At 42.4% G+C, this 14,485-nt stretch overlaps 2 protein-coding genes across 2 annotated transcripts; both read left to right on the top strand.

Moving 5' to 3' along the window:
* Positions 1–455: 455 nt before the first annotated feature.
* LOC306766952 (trace amine-associated receptor 13c-like) lies at positions 456–1,591 on the top strand (the record flags this gene model as incomplete). Its single annotated transcript, XM_079254815.1, has 2 exons — positions 456–628; positions 775–1,591. 2 exons carry the CDS (start codon positions 456–458, stop codon positions 1,589–1,591), a joined length of 990 nt encoding a protein of 329 aa, XP_079110941.1.
* Positions 1,592–5,460: 3,869 nt separating this feature from the next.
* On the top strand, positions 5,461–12,519 carry LOC306766953 (trace amine-associated receptor 13c-like; the record flags this gene model as incomplete). Its single annotated transcript, XM_079254816.1, has 2 exons — positions 5,461–5,633; positions 11,703–12,519. The coding sequence occupies 2 exons, from the start codon at positions 5,461–5,463 to the stop codon at positions 12,517–12,519; spliced, it is 990 nt and encodes a 329-aa protein (XP_079110942.1).
* Between the last annotated feature and the right edge of the window lie 1,966 nt (positions 12,520–14,485).

Here is a 14,485-nt window from a genome sequence, read left to right as displayed (position 1 = left end):
GGACCTGCTCTCCCATGTCTTGTATTTCAAGTTGTAAGAAGCACATCTTCAGAAAAAATGTCTGGAAAGAAGCTTCAAGAGTTTGATTAACTGGATATATGGAGTGGAAAGCGGAATTAAATCATTTTCTACACTCCAAATTCAGGATCATGGGGAAGCTGGAGTTTATCCCAAGGCAGGGAGAGGTGGCCAGTCCATGGCACAGCCAGAAAGTGGATTTAATATTATAATATCCTGAGTAAAAGTGAAGCTATGTTTAGCAAAACCTCATGTAAGCTGATGTAATATTTCAGCCTCCTAGCAGCTGGAGATAGACAGAAATTTGGAGGTAAGGAGGAGTAACAAGAGTTCTGCAGAGCCCAAGGGAAATGAAAGTGGTGATGGAATAGACGATATATATCAGCTACTTGCCAGAGTCCTGCTTAGAGAGCTGCTGGAGATGCAGCTGTCTGGTGATGGAGCTCCAGGACAACGTTGAACTTTGTTTTCCACAGCTCCTGAACAGCTCCTGCAGGAAGCCGACACTTCACTGGACTGAGGCTGTGCTCCTGAACATCTGCCTGGCCTTCATCTCTCTGATAACCGTGGTTCTCAACCTGCTTGTCATCATCTCCGTCTCCCACTTCAGGCACAGATTCATTCCTCCACAGACCTTACTGTTTCAGCTTTAGAAATGGGAACACTGATATGAACATGATGTGAGAGTGGAATGTTTTTCATCAGGAATATTTTGAAGTCATTAATGGGTAATGATGTTTTTCTGTCTCCTTCCAGGCAGCTCCACACACCCACTAACATCCTCATCCTCTCTTTGGCTGTCTCAGACTTTCTCGTTGGTCTCCTGTTGATGCCTTTAGAAGTCTACAGAAAAAGTGCCTGCTGGGTACTTGGGGATGTTGTCTGTGTTTTATATGGTTACTTTATCTCTCACATTATCTCTGTGTCAATAGGCAATATTGTTTTCATATCATTTGACCGCTACGTGGCCATTTGTCACCCTCTGCATTACCCCACCAGAATTACTGTAATAAGGGTGAAACGCTGTGTTTGTGTGTGTTGGCTCTGTTATGGTTTCGTCAGCATTTTTTACATAAAGGATGATCTGATTCAACCAGGCAGGAATAATGTGTGTTCTGGGGAGTGTACACTACTCATTAACAATGTCACAGCAACTGTTGATCTAATTTTAAACTTCATATTTCCAGTCTCAGTCATCATTGTTCTTTATATGAGAGTTTTCATTGTGGCTATAGCCCAAGCTCGCACCATGCGCTCTCAAATAACCAGCATCAGACTCCAGATGTCAGTGCACACGATGACAAAGAAATCTGAGCTGAAAGCAGCCAGGACTCTTGGAGTTCTTGTCATTGTATATTTAATGTGTTTATGCCCGTATTACTGTTACTCTTTTGCCGAAATTAACTTAGCCAGTGCAACATATGCATCGTTTTTCTTTTTTTTATTTTATTTTAACTCCTGTCTAAATCCAGTAATCTATGCCATGTTTTACACCTGGTTCAGAAAAGCAATTAAACTCATAGTTACTCTGCAGATTCTGAAGCCTGGATCCTCTGAGGCCAGGATACTGTAGACTTGTTCCATGCAATTCCAGCTCCTAAAAGGCTGCCGTCCTGCAGCTTTGAAATGCATCTCTATTTCAACACACTTGACTCAAAGAAATGAGTCATTCTGCAGAATTTTAGAAAAACCTGTTTTTAATTTTTATTAAGTTATTCTCTGACAACCAGTAAAAATTTTATTTTTTTCTCCTTATTATAATGTTATAATTTTTTTTCCTGACATATCACATGTTTCAGCTGTCAAAGATTAAATAAAATCTGATAAATTTCTCTTAAAATAACAAAAAAAAAAAAAAAAACACCTTCATGTTACACATTAGAGGCTTTCTCCCTGGATACAGTGTCACATGCACCAGTGACAGCATCCAGCCAGCAAGAACACCCACCTGCAACTATCACTTTCCAATATAGGAAAATTATGTCATTACAAATTTGCTGACCAATAATGCAATTTATTTTGCAATTTAATTTTTAAATTTGCATATCACAGCTTGAATAAAAATAAAACAAATGTATATGTGGGTAGTTAACATTAAATAACTATGGACAAATTCTTCACAAAAGTTAAGGCATTTAATTACAGTTCCAAACAACGTGGAACGATTAATGCATGATTTACTGATACACCAATTGCACTGGTGCACACAGTATAACTTGGGTAATAATTTAGCTTCTTTGGCATTGGTAAACATAAATGGACACATATCTTGAGACTTTTTTCTGGTGCTGTTTGAAACTTTCGAGACTGACGTGAATATTTGCCACATTTACATGAAAGTTTTAGTTCCACTTTAATTTTGAATAAATGTTAAATACACTTTAAACATATGAAAAATAACCATATAAATACCTAATTTCAAAAAGATATGACGTTTATCAATTAAACTTCAATTCTGAATTGAGCAGCTGGTTTATTCTCATTTTAAATCCAAACTGCTTAATTTCTCTGTCATGTAAAAATGTTCACTCCACTCTGAGTTAATTCCGGTATTTGTGTGCATGCTTGTTACCGTGTCCGGTCCTGATGATGCACATATTCGGCAAAGTCCTCTGCCTATCATTTCCGGTACTTTATCTTCCTTTGCCTCTTTAGCTGCTGAAAAAAGTGAAGTACTATGTTGGTGTCAAGCTGTTTCCTATAAAATATAACCAAAAGCAAAGTGAAAATTGTTCCTATCATGGGATTTTTCCATTTTATATCTGAAAAGAAATCAAACAGGAGGCAGAATTTGTTTATTTCCAGTAGAGTCAAGTACATCACATCTGCCCTATTCAGAACCCTTTCCAACCCTCTGAACTACAGTGAAATTAAGTGCAGATGGAAATGGGTTTTCCGTGTAAAGCTCAAGACAGAATTACACGCCTGGGTCTCAGTGCCTGGAGATCAGCTGAGTCCCAAGCGGAGAACTAGCAACCACCAACTAGAGATGGAAACGCGAATTTGGCTGTTTTTTTCCAAGCACAGTAGCAACCACAAGCCTAAAACAGCCGTTGTGGAAATGTTTTGTTCTAATTTAAATTTTCATATATTTCATAGTCCTTTGCATATATACATTTCTGATAATGGCTTTGTGGGCTTTCTGAAAAGGTCATGATAAGCTTGAGAACTTAAACTTAGTTACACAGTGTCTGCTTACTCCCCCTACAGACATAGCTAATGAAGGGCCCTGAGATGTCTGCATTCAGACATCTGAGATCTTACAGCCGAGGACTCAGATACCATGGTGTGATTAGGGAGATTATAATTCAAGGGTCAGTCTGACCTAACCTAAAAGATGAGATGAGACATGAAATTCCATATAAGGAAATGCCACACTGAAGCTATGTTAGTCTGTGTAAGAAAGTAGTCGTTTCTGCTATCAGTGGCTGTGTCCTCTTTGTTTCAAGATAGGATAAAATCTTCCTCAACACCAGTCGGTCATGACAATACTGCTCCACTCTATCAGACTGCTCAATTCTGGAAGCCTAAGTTCATGTTCCTCAACTTCAACCTCTGATTCCTCTTGCTTGCCTCTCGCACAACCATCAGCCCTGCCTCGGCCCGAATGTGGTAAACTTCGCAAAAGTTCATCCTTGTCACTCATACATAAATGCATTGACATGCGAAGCTGTAAACCTGCATATTCTGCATCACGGCATTGTCTCACTGTTTGCGTGAGACGTGTCAGTCTAAAATTAGTTGAATATCTATCCATCCATCCATCCATCCATCTTCTGCCGCTTATCCGGGGTCGGGTCGCGGGGGCAGCAGCCTAAGCAGGGAATCCCAGACTTCCCTCTCCCCAGCCACATTTGCCAACTCTGCGGGGGGGGGGGGGGGCGGGGGGGGGGGGGGGGGGGGGGGGGGGATTCCAAGTCGTTCCCAGGCCAGCCGAGAAATGTAATCCCTCCAGCGTGTCCTGGGTCTTCCCCGGGGTCTCCTCCCAGTGGGACGTGCCTGGAACACCTCACCAGGAAGGCGTCCAGGAAGCATCCTGACCAGATGCCCGAGCCACCTCAACTGGTTCCTCTCGATGCGCAGGAGCAGCGGCTCTACTCTGAGCCTCTCCCAGATGACCGAGCTCCTCACCCTATCTCTAAGGGAGAGCCCGGCCACCCTGCGGAAGAAAACTCATTTAAGCCGCCTGTATACGAGATCTCGTTCTTTCGGTCACGACTCACAGCTCATGACCATAGGTGAGGGTAAACCCCAACGTGCAGGCACCAAGCCGGGGGTTAAAGAGAATGCCCACACCTGCTCAGTGCCTCTCACCATGTGCAACTCCAGAGTGGAACAAGGTCCAGCCTCTCTTGAGGGTACAGGTTCCAGAGCCCAAGCCATGCGTCGAGGTGAGTCCAAACCGCTAGCCGGAAACGCTCAACCTCTAGCACCTGCTCAGGCTTCTTCCCCACCAGAGAGGTGACATTCCACGTCCCTAGAGCCAGCTTCTGCAGCCGGGAATCGAACCGCCAGGGTCCCCACCTCTTGCTACCACTCTGCTCACATTGAACCTGACCCCTACAGCTCCTCCCACAGATGGTCAGCCCACGGGAAGTAGGGCCCATGTAACCCTTTCAGGCTGAGCCCGACAGGGCCACATGGGCAAAGGCCCGGTCACCAGACGCTTGCTCTCGTGCTCCACCCCCAGGCCTGGCTCCAGAGGGGGGGCCCTGGTGACCTGCATCTGGGCAAGGGAACATGTTGTTGTCATCATAGAGGTCTATGAGCCGCACTTAGTCTGGTCCCTCCGCTAGACACCTGTTTGCCATGGGTGACCCTACCAGGGGCATAAACCCCCCAATGGCGTTTGCCATCTGGTGTCGAAAAATATTCTTACATACTCTACCTTTAAAGAAAAGCCTTGTCAGCCAAGCAGAGGTTTTCACAATGTACTATATTGTACAATATTTATATGTCCTGTCTGTGTGTGTCGTACACGGACCTGCTCTCCCATTTCTTGTAATTCCAGTTGTAAGAAGCACATCTTCAGGAAAATAAATCTGGAAAGAAGCTTCAAGAGTTTCATTAACTGGATATATGGAGTGGAAAGCGGAATTCAATCATTTTCTACACTGATTAGTCCACTTCAGGATCATGGGGAAGCTGGAGTTTATCCCAAGGCAGGGAGAGGTGGCCAGTCCATGGCACAGCCAGAAAGTGGATTTAATATTATAATATCCTGAGTAAAAGTGAAGCTATGTTTAGCAAAACCTCATGTAAGCTGATGTAATATTTCAGCCTCCTAGCAGCTGGAGATAGACAGAAATTTGGAGGTAAGGAGGAGTAACAAGAGTTCTGCAGAGCCCAAGGGAAATGAAAGTGGTGATGGAATAGACGATATACATCAGCTACTTGCCAGAGTCCTGCTTAGAGAGCTGCTGGAGATGCAGCTGTCTGGTGATGGAGCTCCAGGACAACGTTGAACTTTGTTTTCCACAGCTCCTGAACAGCTCCTGCAGGAAGCCGACACTTCACTGGACTGAGGCTGTGCTCCTGAACATCTGCCTGGCCTTCATCTCTCTGATAACCGTGGTTCTCAACCTGCTTGTCATCATCTCCGTCTCCCACTTCAGGCACAGATTCATTCCTCCACAGACCTTACTGTTTCAGCTTTAGAAATGGGAACACTGATATGAACATGATGTGAGAGTGGAATGTTTTTCATCAGGAATATTTTGAAGTCATTAATGGGTAATGATGTTTTTCTGTCTCCTTCCAGGCAGCTCCACACACCCACTAACATCCTCATCCTCTCTTTGGCTGTCTCAGACTTTCTCGTTGGTCTCCTGTTGATGCATTTAGAAGTCTACAGACAAAGTGCCTGCTGGGTACTTGGGGATGTTGTCTGTGTTTTATATGTTTATCTGATCGGTCACATTGTCTCTGTCTCAATAGGCAACATTATTCTCATATCAGTGGACCGCTACGTGGCCATTTGTCACCCTCTGCATTACCCCACCAGAATCACTGTAACAAGAGCAAAGGGCTGTGTTTGTGTGTGTTGGTTCTGGTATGGCTTCTACAGCATTTTCTACTTAAAGTATGATTTGAGTCAACCAGGTAGGAGTAATTCCTGTTTTGGGGAGTGTACACTTGTCATTGACTATGTGACAGGAGTGGTTGACCTTGTTTTGAACTTTATAATTCCAGTGTCTGTAATTGTATTCCTGTATGTTCGGGTTTTTGCTGTGGTAGTGTCTCATGCTGTTGCCATGCGCTCTAACATTACAGACGTCACTGTGCAGCATTCAGTGACTGTGACAAAGAAATCTGAGCTGAAAGCAGCCAGGACTCTTGCTATTCTTGTTTTTGTATACTTAATATGTTTCTGTCCCTTTTATTGCTATTCTCTTCTTAATGTTGATTTAACTGGCACATCATATGCATCATTTCTGTTCTTTCTGTTTTATTTGAACTCCTGTCTAAATCCACTCATCTATGCTCTGTTTTACTGCTGGTTTAGAAAAGCTGTTAAACTCATTGTCTCTCTGCAGATTCTGCAGCCTTGTTCCTGTGAGGCCAACGTAATGTAAGCAGAGAGGGAAATTATTCCTCTCCAAATGTAGTCAGAAAGTAAAATGAATTCCTTTGTCAGAGTATCAACAATGAAATGAGAGAAGGAACCTTTTCAAAGTGTACTAGTTACTGCATTCCATGTTAACCCTCTACAGGGCACTCAATGAAATACCTTGAAATGAGAAATTTTAACCTGAAATTGTCCTTCTGGTATGGACCAATACCTCAATTCTGTTGCTCCACTAACAGGAAAAAATAGTTTCCTGCTGAATATAAAAGAAAACAAAGTAATCAAAAATAGTCACTTGCCCCATAAAGGGTTAAAGGAAAGACATCAATGTGGTGAAGAAACAACGAGGTTAGCAAGAAGAAAGTCCTGCTCAGTTCTGACACAGGTCAAAGCAGGTTTTATCACAGTACTTTCATTTCCAGTTGCTCACTTTGAAACATCATTAGCATTTCTTTACTTAAAAACTATTTTTAATGAGTACACTCTGATTGTTTTTACTGCTCTCTTTTTATGACTGCACATGTTAAAGCAATCATAGCCATTATATTTGACATTTTGCTCACCTTCGTAAAAGACATATTGGTAATAATTAGCTGTATAAAATGACAACCAGAACCACAGTCTATGACGATTGTTTTCATTTAGTAAAATTATGTACCTTATCAGATAGTTTCAGTGATGATCAATAGGTAAGTTTCAAGAAAAAAAAAAATGTTGTAAGCATGAAGTTGTAAATCTACTTTAAGGACAGATGAGTAAATATAACAGGTACAGAAGTGTGCAGGGGTTCAGTTTCAGGGGTTCACATGTTTATTTTCAGTCCTTATGTTTTAGGCCTCTGCTTGAATATTTCATTATTTCATAATGATATGAACATAAGCTCTGCACCCATTAACCTAAAAAATTATTACATACATTATTAGTGAAGAATAAATTAAAATGCTTCATTGTGTATATTTTCTTTTCTGTTTGTATTGCTGTTGTAGTAGCCACTAAAGTTGTTTCATCACCCAAGGAAAGGGTGTAAGGACAGAGGATGTCACATGACGTTTGTGAGACCCACTAAAACACGTTGGTTAATGGGATTTTGGCATAATAAACAAATATATTTGATTGATCGATTAGCCTACCTGTTGGAATTAAATGTCAGTGCAATGCATACATTCTGTTGTACGGTCAACAGCCGACTCCAACGTGTTGGAAAATATGGCTCCATCAACTAGCACAGTCAACCCTGTTTTCCTGCTCTAATACAACTCACTCAAATGAATGGGTCATTGTGAAGACGTTGACAAGTTGTTGTTAGAATCTTTTGATTTTAATAAGATGTTTTGAAGCAGGGAAACAAAAAAACTCTGGAGGATAGCAGCCTTTGAGGACCAGTTTTTTACCCATGTTTATGACATTCTAAGGGCCTCTATGATTTTCCAAGAGAACTGATTGGTCGTGAGGTGGTGCTTTTATACTCAATATCTCATCCAGAACATAACCTGCTCAGGAGCAGGTTTGCAGTTCAGCTCAAGATGTAAACGAGCATTTTAAGAAAGAAAATCCATGGTTAACCCTGAAGTCACCTCCATTCGAGTAAATTAAGCTTTTTAGTACAGGTTTGTGGTCTATAACTTCCTTTCAACGGTCTCCAGATCAGCCTGCCTGAAGCAGACAATCACACTGTTCTGTTTCAATTCAGAACCTGCAGGAACCTCCATTCTCAGACCAAGGGAGGCTTCCTACAAGACAACTGCTTGGTTAGCCTCCCTAATAACCTCCAATTTGGAACAAATGACCTGTGTCCTTCACCTAATTCAACATACCTGAGACACAACTGGACACAGCTGGATAAAGGATCTCTTCTCATACTCCCTTTTTTTTCTTCAAGAACCAACTGTGAGGACTGTGGTAACAAAACACACACTTGGCTTTAGCAGTTTCAGGGAAAGCTAGCTGACACGCTCACAGGCAGAATGACCCCGCTAGGTAGGCTTAAACTATTTCCACATCTTTTTTCTTTTGAATAAAAAAATGTCACCTTATGCTACTGGTTGTCATGACGTATAAAGCAGATTTGGAGAATCCAGGAACTGCCATTTAACCATTTCACTAGCTTTACGAGTATATTTACTGGTGTCTTACAATGCTGATCTTGTAAGATTAAGCAGGAAATTGGCACCAACCTACACATATAAATGATCATTAGAGTGTCTGTCGCAATTTGCGACTGTCTCAAGCTCAGGACCCATTTCTGGTTTTAACATAACATGGATGATCATAAGCAGCTTTAATATATTATCAGCCGTTTATGGTTTCCATGGACTTTTCCTTTGAGTTTGTGTTGTTGAATTAAACATAACATTACTTTACACTTTTCAGCAATTTTCCACTGTCCAACCTGGCACGTTTTGAAATTCCAATACTCACTACCATTTTAATTTGTCTTTAATGAATCCAAACCAAGCTGCAACCTTCATGACAACTGTGGTGGGAGGGATTTTTTTTTTTATAACTCATCCGTTTAAAATTAATTTAATCCTGAAATTCGGCATAAACAGTGTCCTGTCCAGCATCTCGGCATACAGAACAGTAAGCTGCGTGCCATATTTTTGCCAGACAGATTTGCTCTGTCAAGGGAGACATCTCATGTATATATACATATATATATATATATATATATACATGTATATATATATATATATATATATATATATACATATACATATATATATATATATATATATATATATATATATATATATATATATATATATATATATATATATTGATGATTACAATATATATATATATATATATATATATATATATATATATATATATATATATATATATATATATATATATATATATATATATTGTAATCATCATCAGTCTTGACATGGGCGTGCTGGACCCGGCAGGGGAAGAGGAAAAAAAAAAGAAGATGAAGGGAGAAAAAGAGAGAGAGAAAAGAAAGGCATGTCTAAGCTGCTAAAGTTACAGTGTTCGCAAAACAATATAAACTACAGTACTGCAATACAACAAGACTTAAGTAGAATAGTGACAATATGCAAAACAACAAAAAAAACCAAAAATAAAACGAGGCGTTGGGGAGGAGCCCAAGGCCCCAATGGCCCACCAAGCCCACCGAACACAGAGCACAGGAAGGCAAAGCAGAGAGAGCCGCTGTTCTCCGAGCCCAGAGCAGTGGAAACCCCCAGGCAGGCGCTCCCTGGCTCAACGAGGCAGGGGCATCGGGTAGCACAGGTCCTAGGACCACTCGTACCCCCTGGCAGAGCCCCGGCCAAGACCCAACGGGCCCAGCCCGCCCAGGGCAAACTCCCAACCATCACCCAACTCTTCCCCCCAGCCCTCCCTCTCTCTCCCAAGCCCCACCACCCCAATGTTCCCTCCCATCCCCCCCTCCCATGAACCCTCCATCTCCCTTCCAACCTGCACCAAACCCCAACCCCCATCCCTCTATGGACACATCCTAATCCCCAGGGAACCCACCAGATATCATAGCAGCACGGCCCCGAGGGCATGCTCCAGGCAACCAAGGCCCTCCAGGCCCAGGCCGGGCCCCCATATCCCTGTGGAAGGCAGCCCCAAAACCCGAGGGCCCCAGCCCCCCACGGAGCCCGCACAACAGCAACCTAGTCACCCAGCCCATGCCAACCCCCGACTGCCCCATAAGTGACACCAGCCCCCAGGCCACCAGAGCTCCAAGCCAGCCAGGCAAACAATGCCCCAAACAATCACCCGCCCTGCAGACCCCAAGCCCCCCAATCCACCCCAAGGTCCCAGGCCCCCTCCCCACTACAAGATGTGACTAATTAGCAGGGTCCAGGGAGAGTGAGCATTGGTCGATTCATTTTTGATGGAAGCAGATGTGATCTCAAGACTGATATGTTCCAAAAGGAGATTTTTGTAGTGATTACTACTTAGACTTCTTTTAGGTCATGTCCTTTTGATTGACAGGTACCCAAAATCCATCTGAAAAAGGCAGAAAGTAGAACAACCACAGTTTTTAGCTGGTTAACAGTGTGGCTTAGCTTTAGGCCGCCCACCACCCTTAGCTGGTTAACTACTAGCTCTCAGATACAGGCAGGTTGGAGTTCGCTAGATGTCAATCATCCACGACATGCTCACAGCCCCCCCCCCTATTTACCCTTGGACAATTTAATTTGTTTTACTGTGTCACACGTGTTGTTGCCAACAAATGCGTACATGTGGACACATATACACATGGCAGCATGTTCTCTGATAACATTGTGATGGCAGCCATCTTGTGACTACATCATCTCCATGACTACAGCATTTTCTGAGATGCTGACAACAATCAGATGCCAGTCACTTTGTACATAACTCATGTAAATTTCCAGCCCGTAAGCCTATGAAAATTGGATAAACTATCCCATGGAGATGAAGATGTTTCGTTTCCCATGTGTCCAATGGAGACCAAGTAAACAGAAGGGGAGGAACAAAAAGGACTGGCAGATGAAAAATAAATCAGCTACATGAGAGCCATCATCACAGCAGCTTCTGCTGTCCTCCTCTCTCAGATGACGGAGACTGAAGAAAAAGTGGAACTCCACAACACCTCCTGCAGGAAGTTGACTCTACCTTGGTCTGAAGCTGTGCTTGCTAACACTCTGCTGTCGTCCTTCTGTCTGATCACTGCAGCTCTCAACCTGCTGGTCATCATCTCCGTCTCCCATTTCAGGCACAGATTTGCATCTTAATGAAACTGTGTTGTTTTCCACAGACACCTCTCTTTATACCATTATGCTTTGATCCTTTTGTTTCCCTTTAACATGAGTAGAAGTATTTCACTTAAGTTTTGAATTCATTGAGAGAATATCCTGATGTAACATGACTGCATTAGGTTACTTTGGTTTCAGGTTGCTCTTATTGTATCTGCTGTCTTGACATCCTACAGGTGACTGGACCAGACAGCGGACATTCTTTATATGATTTACTCTGATTTATGTATGAGTTAGAACTCATAAAGGCAAAATATTTCTAAAGTGAACGTTTGACTGGTTTTAGAAGCTGCTGACACACTGTCATCACTTACATTCATGTTTTGTTGACTTATTGATGCTTTTCTGTCTCCTTCCAGGCAGCTTCACACACCCACCAACATCCTCCTCCTCTCTCTGGCTGTCTCAGACTTCCTTGTCGGCCTCCTGCTCATGCCTTTTGAAATCTTAAGAACATCTTCCTGCTGGGTTCTTGGTGACCTGCTGTGTTCTCTGTATTATTATTCCTCCTTCATCATCACCAGTGCTTCGATAGGAGACATGGTGCTTATATCAGTGGACCGATATGTAGCTATTTGTTACCCTCTGCATTACCCCACCAGAGTCACTCTGAGAAGAGTTAAACTCTCGGTCTGTCTGTGTTGGTTCTTCTCTGTTCTTTACAGCAGCATCATATTAAAGGATGACCTGAAACAACCATGCCAGTATAATTTCTGTTATGGAGAATGTGTACTTATGATGGATTACAGTGCAAAAGTTTTAGACCTTATTGTAACATTTATTGGTCCGGTGACTGTTATTGTAGTTCTGTATATGAGAGTATTTGTGGTGGCCGTATCTCATGCTCGGGCCATGCGCCTTCAGGTTATAAATGTCACCCACCAGCTTTCGATGGCTACAACAAGAAGGAAATCTGAGTTAAAAGCAGCCAGAACTCTTGGTGTTCTTGTAGGCGTGTTTCTAATCTGTTTCTGTCCTTATTATTGTGTCTCACTGACAGAGGATAATACATTGAGTAGTTTTTTTGTATCCCTTGTTTTCTATCTGTTGTATTGTAACTCATGTGTAAACCCAGTAATCTATGCAATGTTTTATCCCTGGTTCAGAAAAGCTGTTAGACTCATCATTACGCTGCAAATACTGCAGCCTGGATCCTGTGAGATCAACATACTGTAGATAACTGAAGCAACAACAGACTCAAGAATGTTTGATTGTAAAGGTAGTTTGGCTTAATTCTATCATTAAAGATGTCATTTATAATTCCTGAATATGTGTGCTCCAATTCTTAAGTTATGTTGTAACCTTTTTCTCATGACTGATTAAAAGGGACATGATACTTATTGCTTTGCTTCATAATTCTTGAAACCTTTAAAGTGGAAAAAAATTATGACAACATTAAAATGTTCACAAAACGTTTTTTTCTCTAGGTTAAATCATAAACATAATTTCAGTAAAATGCAGGAGGGCTGATTTTCAGGTGACAGTAGCAGACATGTACAATACAATCATTAAACAAATATACCAATTCAATTGTGATCCAGGTCAGCACAATTCCATTAAATTTTCTGCAATGGAACTATATGATTCAATCAAATTCACCACATTACTCAATTTCATTGTTAATCAAATGAAACTTTATCTATATACAACTTTCCAGACAAAAGTCCCTCAGAGTGTTTAAAACAAAGCAGCAGGTGGACACACATGCATTCAAAAGTAACACAATTAAAAGCTAAGACAAGAGCACAGTGATGCATAAAAAGCACCTTCTCCAGGCATGGAGGAAAAATACAAATAAAATTAAAAAAACAATTGTTCTTTCTTCATACTGAATCGGCATTTAATGCTTTTTAAACTGTTTGGATCGTATCCTCCCAGACAAAATACAAAGCCATTTATGTCCAATCTGTACAAATGGCTTATGTAACTGAAAGGTTGTAGGTAGAAGCAGAAGCTTATTTCATAACTACCCCTTTTACCTTACAAAATTAAATATTTTTTCCATTTCAACAACAGAAACCAGCACTGTTCTGTCCAGAAAACAGGATTGAACAGTCAACATAGATGCTCTTTAAAAGAAGGACCAGAAATGCCCCTACCTGTGCCATCCTTTGAGGGAGCAGCACAGACAGAGACAGGAAAAGACTTAAACAGAGAGAGATGGATCTGTTCTGGATGACTCACTGGATTCCATCAAAAATGCGATGAATGGAAGGTTGTTTCATAAACTAGCGTTCGTCATGTACAACTCCAGCCACCCAATGCATCTTGCTGTTGTGGCCTTGAGCAGCTGTTTCAGTGGGAGACTGTTACACCTCGCAGTGCAGAAAGGAATGCAATCACAAGTCATTCCTGCCGGACAGCGGACATTGTTTATGTGACTTACTCTGATTTTTGTATGAGTTAGAACTCATCAAGGCAAAATATTTCTAAAGTGAAAGTTTCACTTGGGCCACGGGGAAAGCAACCTAAGCAGGGAAGCCCAGACTTCCCTCTCCCCAGCCACATTTGCCAACTCTGCAGGGGGGATCCCAAGGCGTTCCCACGCCAGCTGAGAGATATAATACCTCTGGCGTGTCCTGGGTCTTCTGCAGGATCTCTTCCTAGAGGGACGTGCCTGGAACACCTCACCAGGGAGGTCCAGGAGGCATCCTGACCAGATGCCCAAACCACCTCAACTGGCCCCTCTTGATGCAGGAGAGCAGCGGCTCTACTTGTAGCCCCTCATGGATGACAGAGCTTCTCACACTATCTCTAAGGGGGAGCCCGGCCACCCTGCGGAGGAAACTCATTTGAGCTGCCTGTATACGAGATCTCGTTCTTTCGGTCACGACCCACAGCTCATGACCATAGGTGAGGGTAGGAACGTAGATCAACTGGTAAATCAAGAGCTTTGCCTTCTGGCTCAGCTCCTTCTTCACCACGACAGACCGCATTACCTCAGACAACACACCGATCCATCTGTTGATCTCACGCTCCATCCTTCCCTCACCGTGAACAAGACCCCGAGATATTTAAACTCCTCCACTTGAGGCAGGACCTGACTCCCGACCCGGAGAGGGCAATCCACCCTATTCCGGCTGAGGACCATGGTCTCAGATTTGGAGGTGCTGATTCCCATCCCAGCCACTTTACACTTGTC

The sequence above is a fragment of the Telmatherina bonti genome (assembly GCF_933228915.1).
Source record: "Telmatherina bonti genome assembly, chromosome: 15".
In the NCBI taxonomy this organism is placed as follows: domain Eukaryota; kingdom Metazoa; phylum Chordata; class Actinopteri; order Atheriniformes; family Telmatherinidae; genus Telmatherina; species Telmatherina bonti.
This window is presented reverse-complemented; position numbering and strand designations above follow the sequence as displayed.